Raw genomic sequence first — 18,544 nt, forward strand, 5'->3', positions numbered from 1 at the left:
GGCTGTGTTTTGGATTTTTGCTGGAAACAGCAGTGATAATGTGGAGATGTTTTGGCTGTTGCTAAGTAGCGCTTACACTGGTCAAGGACTTTTTCAGCTCCCTGTGCTCTGCCGGGTGCACAAGGGTAGGGAGGGGGCACAGCCGGGACAGCTGACCCCAGCTGACCAACGGGATATTCCATACCATGTGGCGTCATGCTCAGTGTATAAAGCTGGGGAAGAAAGAGGAAGGGGGGGACGTTTGGAGTAATGGTGTTTGTCTTCCCAAGTCACCGTTACACGTGATGCAGCCCTGCTCTCCTGGGGATGGCTGAGCGCCTGCCTGCCCGTGGGGAGGAGTGAATGAATTCCTTGGTTTGCTTTGCTTCCACGCGCAGCTTTTGCTTTACCTATTAAACTGTCTTTCTCTCAACCCATGAGTTGCCTCACTTTAACTCTTCCGATTCTCTCCCCTGTCCCACCAGGGGGGAGTGAGCGAGCAGCTGCATGGGGCTTGGTTGCTGACGGGGGCTGAACCATGACACCAGAGGAATGGGCTTTTGAGGTACAGCTGCCAGGAGCCTCAACGTCTGGTTAAGTGGCCCAACAAGAGTGGGCATTACTGTTTTGAGAGTCTAAAGGAGGAACACTCTCCTAATTCAGCTGGGAGGCAGCAATTCTCACCATTCACATGTCGCTCCTCACCTGCAGTCAGTCGTACCAGCTCACCTGCAGAGTGACCTGGCCTCCAGCTTAGCTATGTCTCCCCTGGGCCCACAAAAGATTCAGAAACTCAGGCCTGCCTTAGGAGGTTAACTAGGGCTGCCAAATGAGGTAGGGCATCAACCAGATGTGGCCCCATGTCAAACATGCAGCATGAACAGTGCATGACTACATGGGGACACTCAAGAACATTGAATTTCACAAATCTGTTGTAAAAAAAAAAACTATAATGTGTGCTGGATGTGAAAAAGTCAGTCTCTACTACAGAATCTATTTATGAATTGTGAATTATCCTATATTTAATCACGTTAAACCGCATCTGTCATTTTGCTGCCAAATTTCCTGCAGTGTTCATATCTATCTGGAGTTTCTCATCGTTCTCCAGAGCATTCACTAATTGAAATGATTCTGCTACACTGGCAAACTTTCACTAACCTGCTGTCCATTGCTTCTTCAAACTGATTAATAAATACACAGCAAGAAATCCCCTTTCTCTAATTTCTAGCCATTCCAAACCTCTTCTTATCAGGATCTAAGTTACTTCCCTCTGCTAAGTTACTTAATGTTTCCCCCTCTCTGTGCTGTTCCTTCACTTTTATCGCCTCAGTCACATTAGATTCCTCTGAAATATTTGATGTTACTGCTTTACCTCCACTCTTCCCAGCACTGGGGTCCCTTTGTTTCAGCCAACCACAACTTTGAATAGTTTGGCAGTTCACTATTCACCATGGCTTCACTTCTTTCCATTTGACCAGCTTTTTCCATCCACGTGAGTACTTTGCCCTTCTCCTATCACAAATTCTTTTGAGCGAGTTTATCACACTCCATTATTACCTTCCCCCTCCACAATTTTTGTATTAATAATCAAAATGATGGGAATTTGTGATATTTTTCTTGAATAACAAGTGCTGTTTCTCAAAATAGCTAGGCTTAAGAAATTCACTTCGGTGAATTGGTGAATTCCCATTGATGCATTTTTGTTCTTTTTATGTGTTCCAGAGGAGACGCAGTATTTTTCTATCGCTGTGTTAGTAAAGCCCATGTCAAATCCTTTGCATCAACTCAGGACAGAGTGAAATGTTTTGACACAGCAACAGCAAGATGTGTTGTTATGATTGAGGGAAAATCTGGAAAGCACAACCATTTCCACCTCTCAACACAAACCAGAATACAAAAAAAGCTGTTTAAACCACGGAATTTCATGGGGAACAAAACATCAGATCTAAGACTTACAAACTACTCTCTCTCCTTGTGCAGTGAGATGTTTCACACCCAACCCACGACTCTGCCCCTCAGCCCCAAAGCACTAAAGCACCTTACTTGTGATCCAGGGACTCCGATAGGTCCTGGTGGCCCTTTGGGTCCTGATGCACCTGGGGGCCCTGGTGGAAATCATAATTTGAGACAATTGTAAGGAGACTTAGAAGGACGGACCCTAAATTCCAAATGCATGCACTTCCTTTCATTGTTCTGCTTAGTCTCTCAGTGGGTAAGGGCCGTTCATCGATCACAGGCCTACAGCATAAGCGCTTCATCACACACTGGATGACTGGATAGCCACATCCTGATATAACATATGCCTATGCCCTAGGGAAGGGGTTAGACCTCTGGGGATAAAAAAAAGAAAAGGTGAAAATAAGCAAGAAAGATGTCAGCAATATGCTGCATTTCCATTGTTTAAAATGACAACTTTTGAGAAAACCTAAATTAGATCCATGAAACAGCTACATCGGAGCAAGATATTCCAGTTGCTGTTTCTGAAACCGAGTCTCGTAGGTGGAAAGGAAAGTCCAGAACCCCACTACGGTCTGTCTCTCTAGTGTTGTCAGAAAGCTGACGATGAACATAAGGAGACGGGGTTTGGACATAGCCAGCATGAGAGGCTGACTGCAGCAAAGCAAAGCGCTCTCTTGTTCTTTGCTCGCTCCAGTGGCAGTAAATTCTTTTAAAGTCTTATACCTATACCACACAAAAGCCTGCTTCCAGGACAAGTTAAACACTGTCTAAACAGGTCAACTTGTTTTACACAGTCACTTAACAGATTCATTCCTTTCGGAAAGATAATTGTATCTCAACAGTAGCCGTTAAATCATACCTGCAAATGGGAGACAGGATATTTGCTTAGTCTGAACATAGCAATACTCCTCTCTGCTTTAGTTGTCACAGCACTTGAGATGAAACAATGTGGACATTATACACAAAGTAGAGCTGAATCAGCCCCAATCATTAATGCACCATACAAATGCTTAATTCAAATAATAAAGGAATTGAAGGATAAATGAAAGGCCGTCATAATGAAAGGAAAAGCTTTTTCTGCAACTAATGGGAGTTCATTCCTAAATATGCATCACACGGGGAAGTGCTGATGTTTGCAGGAATGCTATCATTTAAACCACCCATCAGCACAGAGAAAAAGACTTGCCACTGAATTTTCACCCCAGATTCTGATTTCAGTTTTACTGGTGAAAATCTGGAGTAGCTCAAACCAGCTCCAAAGTCTGCGAAGTCTGCATACTTATCACAGAGCAGCTGGCCAGATCCTGCTCAGTGGAGCTCTGCAGCGACAGGACAGGATCGTGGCAGTGGTGAGAAAAACTCTCCTCTTATAAAGGAATTCCCTGGATGACCCATTCTTAAAGACATTCTCAAGATGTGTCCTACCAAAGGTAAAACTATCAGGAGATAAGGAACCTGGTTACTTCTTGCCACCCTTCCCACTTCTGGACCCACTGCTCTGCTGCCCTTCCAATGAGGACCACTTGCTTTCCCTGAAGGCATCCCACAGGCCACCGCAATCTTCATCAGAAATTTCTTTTGCTCATCTACCGCATCGTTACAGGTTATCAGTGTAACTGAGTTTATTACCTGGTGGCCCAACGGGGCCCGGGGCTCCCCGCGGTCCTGGCAGGCCAGCCATGATGGTGTCTATGACGGTGGAGGCCAGCTGGGGTTCTCCATCTGTGTTGAAGAGCAGAGCAGTTAGCGTCTCTGCAGCAAGAGCTGCCCAGTCCCAGCAGGCAGAACTTCTCTCCAGAATCCTTTGGCGCCTGTTGCTGGCCAAGGGCAGGCAGTGCTTCAGGATGTGAAATTTGGGCTTTCTGAGGGCACAGGCTGCAGCCCCCAGACCTGCTCATTCCACCTCTGATAACCCCAGAAAAGTTGTTTTTTCTGTCAAAAAATTGATGTTCTTACACACTTATATAATCCTAACTCTGAATGCCAAAGCAGATTAAGAGTGGCTCTGTGTGTACAGCAATAACTGACCCAAAAATCCCCATCTCCAGGACACATCTGGCTTCCGGCTACCTGAGACATCAAATGTGGATCTGGAGCTCCCTCCTGCCTGGCATCAGTGAACTGCTGAGCCCGCCTGGCAGCCTAGCATATCCCACCAACTCGGCAAGCTCACCCTGTCGTCAAGGTGGTGGTGGGAGATACTTTGAGGCCACAGGAAAGCCCGAGGAGAGGGTGTGCTCTGCCCCCTCCACACACTCAGGAAACTCATTTGCCATTTAGGATTATTCTAGGTGTTCAACTGGCCAGCTTGGGCAGGTCCACTGAGTTCTGGGAAATGGATGGAAATGGGGGTAGAGCAGGGAGGGGAAAGGCATCAGCAGGAATTCCGAGCATTTTGTGCTTTTGCACATCTTTCTCAGTCCCCTCCTGTTAGGAATAAAAATCAGCAGCCTGTAGCTGCCCCCATCTTCCCTCATGCTTGAACCAATAGGCTTACTACTTCAGCTGAATAGAAAAAACAGAATTATATATAAAAAAGCAACCTGTAGCATACTAGTAGTCGGGGGGTGGGGGAGTACCTGTATGCCTGAATCTTTCGTCTGAGCATTCCACAACGCTATCTGACAGTTGTGGAAACCTAGGGGAAAAAATTCCGTGACCGACCAAGGCACCAAGGTCACAAAGCAAGGATGGGAAGCCCCATGTCCCAGTGCTGCTAAGATTTGCAATCCACTGTCCTGACCAGCGCTATAAGACAAACTGCACATTTCCTGTTGCATTTAACCTGGATGAGGATGTTGGCTCCTAGTCATTGGGACAGTAAACTCTCTGAAAATCTACATTTTCCATAGCTGGAGGCCACCATGCAGCAATAATATCCATCTCCTTGTGCCCATGACCTCAAACTTGCTCATGTTTCCTTCCACCCATCCATGTAACTCAGCAGAGTAGAATTCAGGGGAACCCTTTGCAGGTGTAAGAGACTGCAAATGTCTCACTGCTATATTGATGTAAATATCAAGTGACACCAGGAAGATCAGAAGGGTGTTTGTTTACCCTGCAGAGTCCAGCCCAAAGGATATAACTGAAATCTCCAGAAATGTTAGCAGACACACCATGAAGCCTTTTCAACTTCTGGAGTGTTGGCAATGATAGAGAGGACTTTCAAGCTAGTTGTTTGAAAGCAGTTCCTAGGGAAAACTGTGAAATCTCTTTAACTGCCAAGGATGACAGTATATCTCTGCAATGCCTTCCTGGCAGCAGAACAGTACAAGATCTAACCCAGATCCCTCTGAGAACCAAATTTCGTGCCTAAAGCCTGAATGCAAACAGGTATTTCTTTGGCTATTGTTTCTAACCCCATCCATCTTCCCTTCTTCATAGCCCTGAAACAAAACAACTGAGACTGTTTTCATGTTCAGAAGGAAAGGTACCCAAGTGAAGTGTGTAATCCAATTAATTTGAGTTTTATTTGACTATGTCAAAATCCATCATGGCTTCGGAGTAAGATGAAATTGGGAAACGAGCATCGAACAGCAGTGAAAGCATTAACAATTGCAGAGCCTTTTGTTTTTAAAGAACAAATGGTCAACAAAAACAAATGCACATTGACTGGGGGGGGGAGTTTGGGCTGCAAACAACCAGGATTTAATTCCTGCTGGATGTAAGCCAGGGATAAAGATTTGGGTTACAAAACATTCCAGCTAAATGGTACATTATTATGATGACAGAGTTACTCCCACAAATCCACCTATCCTGCCATTTGACTCAAAGTTATTTATGAAGGGTGATCCCATAATTGTGACACAGAAGAGAGCTCTGCTCAACACTCCTTGAGCTCAGCAGCTCCTGATTTGGCCTCTATGGTATAGGAGCATGGACATGCAGGGAATCCAGAGCGGCTCCTTCCTCAGATGCCTGGCCAGACAAAACTCACTCAGAAAAAGGCTTCCTTCGAGGATGAGCTCCGAGTGAAACATACTGTGAGTGAAATGGGATTGAAGCATGTTAAAACACAACCCTCACGTTTTTGAAGGGACTCTCTTCATATTCCCATAAAGCAGCAGGAAGAACTCATATTGCCTTATAAAATCCCTTCTCCTTATAAACTGGGGGAGACATTCTGGGGCTCACTGCAGTTGAAGGTTGTTATAGCAGCCACAAAACAGCTCCAGCAACAAATGGTAAAGGGAATCTTCCCTTCTCAGCCATCTCCTGCGCTGACCCAGGTTCTGCTGAGCTCAAGGTCTGGAGTTGGAACACAGGAAGTTCCACTTAAATACAAGAAAAAAAAAAAGCTTCTTTCCCGTGCGGGTGCCCGAGCAGGGGCACAGGCTGCCCACAGGGGCTGTGGGGTCCCTTCCCTGGAGACATTCACACCCTGCCTGGATGCGGCCCTGTGCCCCTGCTCTGGGGGTGCCTGCTCAAGCAGGGGGTGGGTGGGATGAGCTGCAGAGGGCCCTTCCAACCCCTGTGATTCTGTGATTTTGTTTCAGTGCTTCTGGATATACCAAAGCAGAAGGCAGACAACTGCCTGCCTCACTTGAGAGGACCTTGACACGCAATTTGCTCCAGGAGCTTTCCAACTCCTAGCCAAACCAAGAGGAAGAGCGCAACCAGTCTGACCTGGGCAGATACAAGCACCTACGTTCTCTGGAAGAGAGCACAAACATCCTGCAAAGGGAAACCTGAAACAGCACAGAAATGCTCTGAACGAGGCAGCGAAACGTTGCCAGCACGGCAGGGCATCTCAGAGGCACAGGCATAAACAGCTTTGAAAGCAATTGGTATGGTTTTCTAAATCAAATGCCATTCCCTTCCTCCTCCCCTTCCCCTTTGCTTCCTCTGCTCTCCCTTCCTCAGGAAGGGCTCGCACGGCACCAGGCACTGGGATGCCACTTCACAAATCTCTGTTCTACGCTCTTTTTCACCAGTGACATGCTGGGCACACAGGCAAGCCTGCTGTGCCTCAGTTTCCCCCTTACTCTCCCTGCAAAACAGGTTAATGTTTTCTCATGTGCCCTTTGCAAACTGAAATCTTTGAGATGTAAGAAAACACAGCCCTCAGAGTGAAAGTTGTGTTCTTTTCTCTTCTTCCTAAAATTTGTCTTAGCTTTAGCACGAGAAAGAGGCTAACTCTAGACCATATACCTGATCCACTCATTTTTAAGTGGCAGAGAAAGCAAGCAATCCTTGTAGCAGCAGCCTCATCAGTGGGGTATGGCGGTTTAGCTTCTGGCCGATGTCTAATGTTTCTAAGGGATAAATTCCCCCATTATAGGCTTGATTTGTTGAGACAGGATGGAAATGAAGTAATCCTGTCTTAATTTCTTTCTGCTACCTGATCTGGAGGGAGACAACTGGGACCAATTTCTTTACCACAGCACAGTGAAACTGTGAGAAAATATCTGTCTCCCCGTTTTTGGCTTCTGCCTGCTGATAAACATTGCCAACAGGAACTTCTTGTGATTAATAAAGGCACATACATTAACCATGTTCAGACAGAACCAAACACTGTACTACTACTACTACTAATCTGATACAGCTTTCTCACATCTCCGTGCGTGCACGTGCCCATTACCAGGAATATGCTTCCCTCTGCTGTCAGCAGCTGGAATGTTGTGTTTATAGTTTTCAGATGTGTTCCACCGAAAATAAATAAATTTTTAAAAATCTACCCAGAATTTACAAGGCTAAGTTTTATCGGTTGTAGAGAATCAGCGTTCCACCAACCTGTAGTAGGCAAAATCACCCAACACATAAGCAAAATGGTAAGTTTTGTAAGAAAATGGTCTTGATGTTGCCATAACTTTATCACGACCACACAGACAACATACTTGCAGTGAGACCTGTATTCAGAAAAATTCTTAGAATGGGAAAAAATGTCATAAAGTTTTGGGCTACTCCTCCTGCAAACCAAGAAATCCACCACAGGTATGGAGGAGATGTACAGGGCTGCCCCAGGGATGTAACAGTCGCCATTTACTCATGGTCTTCAAGTCCCTGTGGGAGCCTGTCACTGCCCCGTGTTGGCAGAGTTCATGCAGATATTCATCCAGTCATTTATCCAGTCCCAATTTGGGACAATACAGAGTTCCCCATTCTCACACATCAGCTGGGAAGGCCATGTAACCAGTGCCTTTATATACTTTCTAATTTATCCACTACTCTGCAAGAAAGAGTTTAAAGGGTGGTTGGAGGGAGGGGGCAGCAGCAGGACCCAAACCATCCTTAGGGATCCTTTGGAATAAAAGGCTGAATGCGGAATGCGCCATTTGGCTTGATCCTGTAAGATCCTGTGAGATCAAGGCAGTGAGGCGACTGTAATGTAAAACTGTCTTGTTATAAGGCTCATGAACACAGCAGCTCATCTACATTTTCTGAAAATCTTAGTATTGAACCACAATTAATTTCATCCTGGCCATACGCTCTAAGTATCCGAATGTGAAATTGAGCTGTTAAAATTCTTCCCAAATTAAAAATACATCTGTTCACTTTCGGGAAAAGGAGTCTGGAGAGTGGGGTGGGTGGAAGGGAAAGGAGAGCTCTAGAAAACTGTCAGACACAGGGAGACTTACTGATCCTTGGCTGTAACTAATACAAGTGAGCTTTGAAGCTAGACGTGAGCAGAACTGGGGAAGAGGCACAGCTGAAGTCTGGGGGAGTGGAGATGGGAGACCTGACAGAGCCGGGGCTCCAGGAGTTTGCAAGCCAAGTGGAGATATAGCTGAGCTCTGCTTTATCATCATTACATGCCAGCTACACAAGACTGGACCAGAAGAATCAAGCCCAAATCTGAGAGCACTCAGATAAAAGTGCATGATGTGCCTTTCCTAGAAAGCCTTTTCTTGCCGTGCACAGCACAAATCAAATAAATATATTTTTAAATCACCATAGGCTCAAAGAAACCCTGACCCTCCAGTTATTGGAAAGGGAAAATCATGGTCTTGGTCTGGGCTTTTGAGTCTATAATTCTGTGTTTTGCAAGGATGTGGGATAATGTTGATGCACCAGAAACGCAGGTGGAAGATGCGTCTGCAGGGGCAGGAGGAGAGACACATTTAACAGATGTCCTTGTTAAGTTATGTAATTTCAGAGTTGCAAGCTTTCTGAGCAGCCCTGAGCTCTGTAACACGGCAACAGCGGCACCAAGAGGTCTCTCAATAGCGCAGTTTCATTGCATCAGCACCTAATCGGCCAGACTGCGATATTTCTCTACCCACTTATCTCATCATGCTACCTGAGCTCTGCTATTTCACTAGAGACCCTCTTCACAGCAGCTACTCACGATAGAAGCTTAAAGGACACGAAGTTGCCTCCTCAAAGCTGCAATGAACCCAGAAAAACAGGCACAGGGGACAACCATAAATCCCCCAAACTCTGGTCTCACTGATGACTTTAGAAGATGAGTGACTTAGTTCCTCATTTTGGAGAGGTCAACCCCTCTAGCTTCTAAGCCTTACCTATTTCGTCTTGAACAGGAACTTCCAAGAGACCCACACAATGGAGGCAGATTGTCTAGCTGCTTCCCCCAGGGAAGGCAGGGCCCTGGCAGAGAGGTGGGCGGAAAAGCTGAGCTGCTCCGTGCCTGCCCACTCTGATGATGTACCAGAAGGAAAATGGGAACTGAGGAGGAAACTTACTTTCTTTTTCAGCTGTGGGCTGGAGCGAGTAGAGAACCCCTTGTTGGAAGGTAAGAGGGAGGCTTGGGGTGGCTGGTGGCCCTGGAGGACCTGGGGGACCTGGGATCCCGGTTTCTCCTGGAAGTCCTCTTGGTCCTTGAGGTCCCAACAGCCCTGTGCAGAGGCAGGAGAGGATTTGTTAATGCATTTGAAGATGTGCTAGTGATGCTACCACGTAAAAAGGCAGTAAGAAGACAAATTATTTCTGTCCTGAACTGTAACTGTGGGAATTAGGAGTGGGGGGGAATAGGAACAGCTTCCCAGTTTTCCATTATTTGCCTTTAGCGTATTCCTCTGCAAAGCAGATAGCCTTACTTGGTTCAAAGGTGCTGCAAAGCTTAATTCCAGAAGGAGTAAAATCTATCCCCTCCCTGAGGCTGAGCAAGAAACTAAAGGCAGCAAGTCGTGAAATCAAGCACCACTCTTTCTTCCCCTCCACGTACACCTGTACGTCACCTTACTGCCAGGAAAGCACAGAAAGAACAACGGAAACCCAGTCAGCCCAGCAGCAGAACAACTCTGCTTCCTGTGGGGCTTGAAGGCTCTCATTGCAAACTGAGAAACCAAGAGGCAGACACATCCTTGGCCAGACTTTAGCCATTGACAGGTTGCCAGAAAATGCCAAAAAATGTTCAGAGCTGCTCTCACATTTAAGGCACACTCCAAGTTTCCAATCTTTCCTGAGCTCAGATTTAAAAGGCACAGCCTTTTAGGCACATAGAAAGCACAGAGCCTGAGGTCTGGCACCTATTGTGTAGTATTGCCTTCCTCAAAAGGTTTAGGAACATTTTTGGTACAAAGAAAGTCTCCTAGCTCAGGAATGGAGTGTACTCTGAAAGAATGGCCTCATAACCTTTTCCCTTTACATACAAAGCATCATCAGTTTGACACCCTGGCATCTGACAGCTTGACACAAATGGTGGAGAAAAAAGTGAGTTAAAACAGGTACACAGTGAGAGGGTTAAACAGGGAGCGCTCTTCTCCAGAGGCTGACAGATCCGAGACTGCTTTTACAGCTTGTGAGCAGGATGGGGAAACATGACCCTGCTCTGTAGCTTTCTGGGACAAGCTCTCTCCAGCTCCATGGGAAATCCCAGGGACTGTCATTGCTCATGCAGGTGACTGCCCACTCTGAGAGCTGCTGGCTGATTTCAGTGCCCAGAGGACTCGTTGGAACAGATTCAATAGCAACTGAAGATGCTCAGCATCTGTGTGTCCAGCCTTTTATGTTCTGTTGCCACAGACAATTTGTATGAAGTGTATCTCCTATCACGGTAGCGCTGTCCTCCTCCAGGACTTACCTGGCGGCCCTGCTGGGCCCCTCTCACCAGGTTGTCCCTTCTCTCCTTTTGGCCCTGGTGGCCCTGGAAGACCAGTTGGTCCGACCGGGCCTGGAGGACCAACCTGTCCTGGTAGCCCTGAAAACATTCAGAAAGGAAATTAGTTGGAGGTTAGGACACTGCTAAGGTCAGAGGTCTTTTGCAACCTATAAACCAGAGGAGAGGGACTCAAAGGTGCAAGAAGGAGAAATGCAGCTTTGCGCAGACAGCGCAGACAGGGTGGTACTGGTGGCAAGAGCTGGCTGGTATGTAGGGCAGAAGAGCCAGACTGGACCTTGCTTCTCCTCTTCTTCCTCCACTCTTTAAAGAAATATGCATGTCCCCATGCACAAGGCCCACCCCAAAAAGTCAGCAGGATGTGTACCTCCAGCTGGGACATGCTGGCCAAAGCTACGCTGAGCCCACAGTGCCCCCTTCCCAAGGCGGAATGGCTGTGGCTGATCCCTCGGGCACTCCTTTGCTAGCTTCCCTGAGACACGCATCAGCTCCATGGTGGTCCCAATGTATCAAAATACACAAAATATATTTGCAAAAGCAAATCAAACCCTGCCTCCCACTTACTCTGGCTGATCTATATATACCACCCAGAGATTCTGCATCAAAGACGTTTCCCTGTTTTCATTCATCTAACAAGTGTACCATGCTGTGCACAAGCATTTGTCATCCCGAACTGAAACGAATGCACCCACACTTTTGAAGTAATTAGATGTTATTAATTTATATCAATGAATAGGGTGCTGAGCAAACCCATCTGGAAATATCGGCAACAGTAATTACAGCCCAGCGGGATGCTTCTTGGCAAGTCCACTCAGACCCCAGTAAGGCTATGAAAGGTGCAGGCAGCATTTGTAATCCAAAAGTGACTATTTCTGATGACACTAAATAAAAATCTTAATGTTGTTTTCTTTAGACTATTAAAATAACAACAAAACTTGGCAATTTTATAGAGTTTTTCAGAAAAACACTGTGTCTTTGGCTCACAAATGTAGTAGCTCCTTTGGAAAGATACACTTAAATACTGTGCAAACATCAGTGAAGCCTTTAATATCTTAGAAAGATGGGTGAGTTAGTCTGTCTGCTCAGATTAAGCAGTTAATGGCTACAATAAAGGCATTAACTGTCAGACCAAGAGAGTCAGAGGTTCCTGGTTTCTGGGCTACCAAAGAGCTATGAGTATTTGAAAGCAGAGGCAGACGCAAGCTACAAAGCCAGAGGAAGATCTGTCTGAGTCCAAAGTTCAGTGCGCTCAGATTTCAAGTTTTAGTCTGTATATTATGTAAGTTCATAACCCAGCAGAGTGCAAGTTCAGTTTTGATAAACTATTGAGCAGTGTCCTTCCCCCTCCCTGGTATCAGAAGAGGCACTGGACCCTCCAAAAGAAGTGCCAGGAGAACCTGCTGCATGTAGGGGGTGGAAGAGAATGGATGGCTATAGCGGGAGAGAAGTTAAAAAGGAAAGCAGCTGGCCAACTGACACCTTCACAGCTGGCACCAAAGGGAACAGGGCTACATAAAACCCATGGCTCACAGGATTTGCAGCTCCCACCTTTGGATCAGGTTCCCACTCTAGCTGTGGCAGAGCCCACCTGGGGCACAAAACCTTGTCCACCCAGACATTCATCCAAACTCCCTGCATTTCTCAGAACAAAGCAATAATCCCCCAATATTAGACCCCCTTGGAAGATTCCCCTTCCTCTCTTCTATTTTTACCATTTTGGAGAGATGCCCAAATTATTTTTTCTTACATAAATGAAATCTATTCATCTGTAATCCACAGTGAAACCAGGTATACTGAAGAAACGAGATTTTTCAAAGGCTTTGTGTGGGAGTATTTTTGGGTTTTTCAGTTATTAATAAAGATCTGATTTGAGTATTGAACAAGGAACTAAGGTGAGGTTTTAATTTGGATCGATCTGCTTACCCACAGGACAGAAACTGCAGACTTTTCTGTGAATAGAGGGACTCCTTTAATGGATCTCACCTGACAGTGGATGCTGTACTTGACAAGCTCAGGCAGGTGATCAGGAGCCCATTGAAAAGAGCAAGAGCATTTGTTCACAACATTGCAAACAGCTTCTCGCCCCTACAAAAACCCCCCAACACACCTGAAACTTTACTGCAGCAAATCCTTTCCAGCATAGAGGGAAGAACGGGATAAACACTGTTTTGCAAGCACAACGCACTGTGCTGCTGAGTGTGGGTCAAAACATTTCCTCGCTTGTATAAATCAGCCTCAATCCTTCAGTTCAACCTTTATAACGCAATCCTGTGAACTCCTGCAGACCAAGAGCAACCATTTGCTGCTAGCATTCTCAATCACGCGGCTGCAGTGAAGCTTTAAAGAAACTGGCGCTTACTTCCCCGAAGGTAGAAAGTGCTGAAGGAAAGACTAGGAGAAGCAGCACTGAGTAATGTGTCGGGCAAATGCTCATACTGGTGACAAATGGTGTTACCAGTGCAAAAGAGACAAGCGCAAAAGGGAGAAGAAAGAGGGAAGGATTCAGGGAAAAAGGGGGAGGGAAATGAATAGGCCAAATCTTCAACTGGCACAAATCAGCTCTGCTGCAGTGGCATTGCCTTCAGAGAGCTGAAGCCTGTGGTGAATATTTATCCTCCAAAAATATGAAAGAAAAAGCCATAGGGAAAAACTACAAAGGCAGAGGGTGAGTATTCTACTGCTGGAGACCAAATCAGATGTGCAGGAATTTTCTTCCTGGCCCTGTCATTAACCTGCAACCCACCATCTGTTCCCTTTCCTTCCCCAAGGTTTTTTCTGTACAGGAGCAGGGTATTCTCTGTGTGGAGCTTAGCAGAACAATGCCCAGCACACCACCGGCAGCTCTTGGTGCTCCTGGCAGGCGATGCCAATAACAGCAGCGTTTTCTCCCATCACTCAGCACACACCTTGCTGGCTCTAGCGACCTGTCCTCCAGCGAACTGCCTTCTCCACTGCGCAGCGCTTTCAATCCTTTGCGTGCTGGGGGAACTGAATGCCTCAAAGATGATAACGCTGGCATTTCGCCTCTCTAAGCAGAGCAGCCCACGATCAGATAAAGAAGAAGAAACCCAGCCTCTCTGTATCTGTGAGGCCTCACTGAGGACTCCTGGCCACACGACCCTTCTGCTTCTTAGGACATATCATGTACAGGACTGGGGATAGCAACACTTTGAGCTTTGAAAGAGGAAACAGCAGAAACCATTGACTTACCCTGTGGTATTAGCTGTTCCTCTGCACCTCGGTGTCCTTTAGGCTCTAGTAAAGAGGGTCAGGGTAAAAAAAAAAAAAAAAAGATATGAAAAATTAGGTCTTTTGCTGCCAACTGGCTCAGCCACAGTATATATATTTTCTTAATACTCAGTTAAGATGTATCCTGTTGATTAAGAAGCTGATCAGAAAGGCCAGCAGTGCAGCTGTCTCAACAGCTCTGATTGCTTTTAAATGTTGTCTATTCTCAGCCCTATCACTCACAGAAGAAATAACTACCCTAATAAACAGTAGCAAGTTTTCCTGGACTTCAGCCTGGAGAGGTGTCAGCCAGCTGAGAGCTATTAGGTCATCCAGAAACACTCCCATCATTCAAAGCATCTAGTCCATATCAACCATCTTTGTGTCAGGCGCTAACGTCCTGCCCTTTGTCCATCTGGTGGCACACAAGCTAGGATTTGGATTTGCTTTGGCTAAAAGCAGGGCAAAGTAGGCGTTATTTCACAAAAACTCTGGGGAAGGGGATGGGAGGGACAGAGGCTTAGCTTTTCATAGCCCCACACCACACAGGACACTCAGGTTTGACTTCCACCTACTTTACACTTGTTGAAAGATGTCCTAAGGCTACAATCTCTGTAAGGGAACCTGGGGCCAGCTTTGAGCAACAAGCTTTGAGTCACAGTACGGTGTTGAAATAATGCAAAACGGGCAGTCCCCCACCATCCTAAATCAACTGCATGAAATTCCCTACATTTCACCAAAATCCACAGTGAGCTTTTTTGTCTGGCTTTGAACTGTAGATAGAAACTGGTGTGGCCAGGGAAGGAAGCCAAATGTGGACCCAGATCCATGAAACGTCCCCAGAGCTCTTCAGCAAAGCAAGCACCTGAAGCCTGCTGAGCTTGGGTTGGGGCTTGAGCAGGCAACCACGTGTCAATAAGCAACTTAACTGATCACTTCTAATTGCTAAAAGACACTGTTCTGACCTGAAATGGTCCAATGCATGCCTGATTCCCAGTTATTACACTAGAGCTCTTATTCTACACTAGGTTAAATAAATCAAGGCTAGAAAAATAAATGGTAGCAGTGAGTAAGGACTACGCCTGGTAGCACACGGGCAGGACTGTCATGCATGCCGCCGGCTGTGCGCACAGCCTGGAAGTCTGGCTGACAAGACAGACTCACGTAAAGCTCAGACAACATCACCTGTTTTTTGGAGGTGATCACTAGCTACCTCCTGGATTTACTGCAGGGGTGGAGGGTGCTGATATCGGGCCAGTCAGCCTGATGCAAGTCCTACAGGAGATCCGTTCTGTTTTGCATCGCTGCCTCGGTGAGTGGCATTTGCCACCCCTTGCTGAGCAAGAGGAGATTATCACGTGTACAGAGCCTCTGAGAGGAAAGGACTTCAAGCAGACGGTACAGAGCTGTCTGTCCCTTTGCTGGATTGACTTTAGTACAATGAAGTGCAGGTGCAGAGATCCTGCAACAGCTAAAATAAATGACATGGAGAAGGCAGAATGAGCATATAATGGACACTGGGGGAAACTGCTTTAATTCAGTCCCTGGCAGTCATCACTGTGGTTCTGAAAATACTTCGCAGAACATATTGTTAGCGAACCTCCCTCCATGTTGTGGCATCCTGTCAAATTATAAACATGGATGACATCTGGTCTATGTTGGTTGCTCCAAGTCTGCTGCAGTCATGAAGGGCTGCCATAATAAACTGCTCTGACCAAAAAAAAAAAAAGGGAAAAAGAAGAAAAAGCAAAGTAGGCCCTATAGAGGATAAAGAACTAAAGAACTGCTCTGGGAGCAAGCAGAGCAACTGACAGGGCTTTGGAAGCAGAGAGCAGGGATCTTGAAATCAGAATGCCAAGGTCAAGGAAATTCAATGCGTGGGGATCTGTCTAGCCAAGTAGGCTCAGAGGGAGATTTTCTTATAAGTGTATTTTTTTTTCATGCCACAAGAGGGATCATAAAACAGCCCATTGTGTTTATGGTAAATTTAAAAAATATAATGTGGAGTGCAACTGATGTTGCTATTCATGTGAAAGTTTTTTGTCCTAATAAAATGAAGAATTACCTCTATCCCAGTCCTCTACCTCCCCACACCGCTCCCAGATGGGGAAATGCTGCATTCGGCACTCTGTCCCCCCGTGATCCCGATGGCTCTCTGGAGTTTTCTCAGGAATGTTTCAACCTATCCAGGCCTCAAAATCCACAGTCTTTGGACTTAAAACACATACAGTGAAACACACTGGCAGGCATAGCAGCCATACTGAGGTTAACAGAAATCTAACTTTCCAGGGACCAGAATTCAGCTCTCAGTAGATGCTTGTGCCAACAGAAATTGACGCTAGTGACAGGCTGTTAAGGCTGGCAAAATGGAGCTTAATATGTTAGTTCCTGAGCTTAGCTGCTTTCTTCCAGGAACATGCCTGCCCTGCACTGGCTTAACTCAAGGAGAGACAGAGACACGGAGAGAAAAGCTGAAATTCCCTCTTCTCTTTGTCACGGGGAGATCCTCACCCCTGCGTGGGCAGTGGGAAGGGGCCCTGAGGAAATTGCATCCAGCTCCCTGCAGCTAAAAGGATGGTGCCAGGTGGGATCAGAGAGGATTTAATTCTTTCCTTGTCCATGAGTCTGCACGGGTGTTGGCATGCGACCACCTTTGCGTTTACAGCTCAGCAGAGAGGAAGAGACATGAGACAACATTAAACCCTTAGACTGAACAGCCTCTGGTTTGAAGGAATCCTGGCTCTAGAGCTAAATAATGCTGATTTTGACCCTAAAACAGAGGCTGAAAGCTCTCAGAATGCCTTTCCTCAGGGTGGCTTTCCTACCAAGCACAATCCCAACTTGCAGTGAGTGTTTGCAAAAACCAAAGCTGTGGTGTTCCTGCTGAGGGTGTGAAGCAAAGTGCAGACATAGAGCCACCCATGCCAGCAAGGCTGCCTGCCCCGCACTCATCAGGCAGCACCACACAGCCCGAGTGCAGCCGCTCCCACTGACGGCTCCCTGCTGGATCAAACACATGGAAGCAAATGTGCCCAGAAAAACAAAACAAAACAAAAAAAGAGAGGAATTGTCCATCTGAAAATCTTAACCCTCTTCTCCTTTACAGACCAGAGGGAAGGAGCTGTCAGCATTTCCCTCCAACCCCGCTCCCCTGCAGCTTCCCATACTACAGCGGACTGACACGGCCTCTTTTTTAGATACCCTCCAGGAAACCTGTACGTAGGGTGTGCAATTTGTGCTTACCAACAGATCCCACTGTTTTCCTCAGGACAGTCCTGGGATTTAGCAGGGGAAAGGCATCTGGCAGCAAGTCGTCGTACCACGTGGCCGTCGTCCCAGTGATTGGCAGGTTGTTTTCCAACGGTGGGCTTCGCTCCGCAGCCTCGAGCAGAAGGATCTAGACAGGGGACACAGGGAAGGCAAGCAAGGTCAGCAGGACGGTTTCACGTGTGATTGCAATCCTGAGACATCCTGAAACTCCTCTCCTTGCCAGCAGGAGCTGTGGATAACTGCCTCACAGACCGCAGGGTTTTGGTGTTAAAGCTCTACTGGTTTTCTGGAAGGCGGCAGTAATTAGTCTAGGAAACTGCTGTGTTAAGTTGCAAAGAGGGTCCTGTACATGCCCTCCTTGGAGAGGGCTTCACTGCTTGCCGAGAGAGTCAGCCTCACATGGGATAGTCTCCCTGGTGATAAACATGAAACCAAGGACAGGAGCTGGTAATAGGGGACATAGCATTTCCCTGGTAGGTTACATGTTGAAATCCAGACTAATCAGGTCAGAAATTACTGAGAGCTAGTGAAAGGCTGCAGGATGAACAGGGTAGCAAACTGAGGTGCCTCAGGAAAAGTCCTGGTTGCAAGTCAAAGTAGAAATGCTGGGTAAATTAAAGCAGATGAATAATATGGAGCATTTAAAGAGCTGAAGTACTTTAATTTTGGAGTGAATAAAAAAAGGTAGGCAATTTCCTCAAAGAGCTCTACTTAGAAGTAATAGGATATTCAAACTCACAACTATTTCTATAACTTGTAAACACACTACCTTCAAATAAACCCAGGCTCAATGTGCATCCCTGAGCTATCTGGGCCATTTACAAGATAAGGTCCTTGACAGAATGACCCTGTTTTCCCTGGGTGATTTGGCAGCTGTTCATAAAGCTGCGCTCCCCTGGCCGCTGGTGGCCCATATGAAACTGGAAGTTAGCCTTTAACATGGCTGCAAAAAACCAAAACACCCACAAGAAGCAGAGGGATGGAGGACACAAGTGGACTCTGCCCACTGACAAATTCCATTAAATGGAAGGCCAGGAGAACATTCATTTTTAATTAAAGTTTTCACAAAATTAGGATTTCAAGAAAATA

The 18,544-nt window shown here is 46.4% G+C and overlaps 1 protein-coding gene across 8 annotated transcripts in view; it reads right to left on the reverse strand.

Moving 5' to 3' along the window:
• The window catches only part of COL26A1 (collagen type XXVI alpha 1 chain), a 196,484-nt gene that overhangs the window by 17,506 nt on the left and 160,434 nt on the right, over window positions 1-18,544 (reverse strand). For all 8 annotated transcript variants that reach the window (XM_075112786.1, XM_075112780.1, XM_075112782.1 and 5 more), the window contains 6 exons: window positions 17,429-17,582; window positions 14,168-14,212; window positions 10,922-11,038; window positions 9,582-9,734; window positions 3,568-3,660; window positions 2,023-2,084 (listed from right to left, as the gene is read on the reverse strand). In XM_075112786.1, coding sequence (XP_074968887.1) covers window positions 2,023-2,084; window positions 3,568-3,660; window positions 9,582-9,734; window positions 10,922-11,038; window positions 14,168-14,212; window positions 17,429-17,582 — 624 coding nt within the window. The remainder of the gene's footprint in view (window positions 1-2,022; window positions 2,085-3,567; window positions 3,661-9,581; window positions 9,735-10,921; window positions 11,039-14,167; window positions 14,213-17,428; window positions 17,583-18,544) is intronic.

The sequence above is a fragment of the Phalacrocorax aristotelis genome, chromosome 18, assembly GCF_949628215.1.
Source record: "Phalacrocorax aristotelis chromosome 18, bGulAri2.1, whole genome shotgun sequence".
Classification (NCBI taxonomy): Eukaryota; Metazoa; Chordata; class Aves; order Suliformes; family Phalacrocoracidae; genus Phalacrocorax; species Phalacrocorax aristotelis.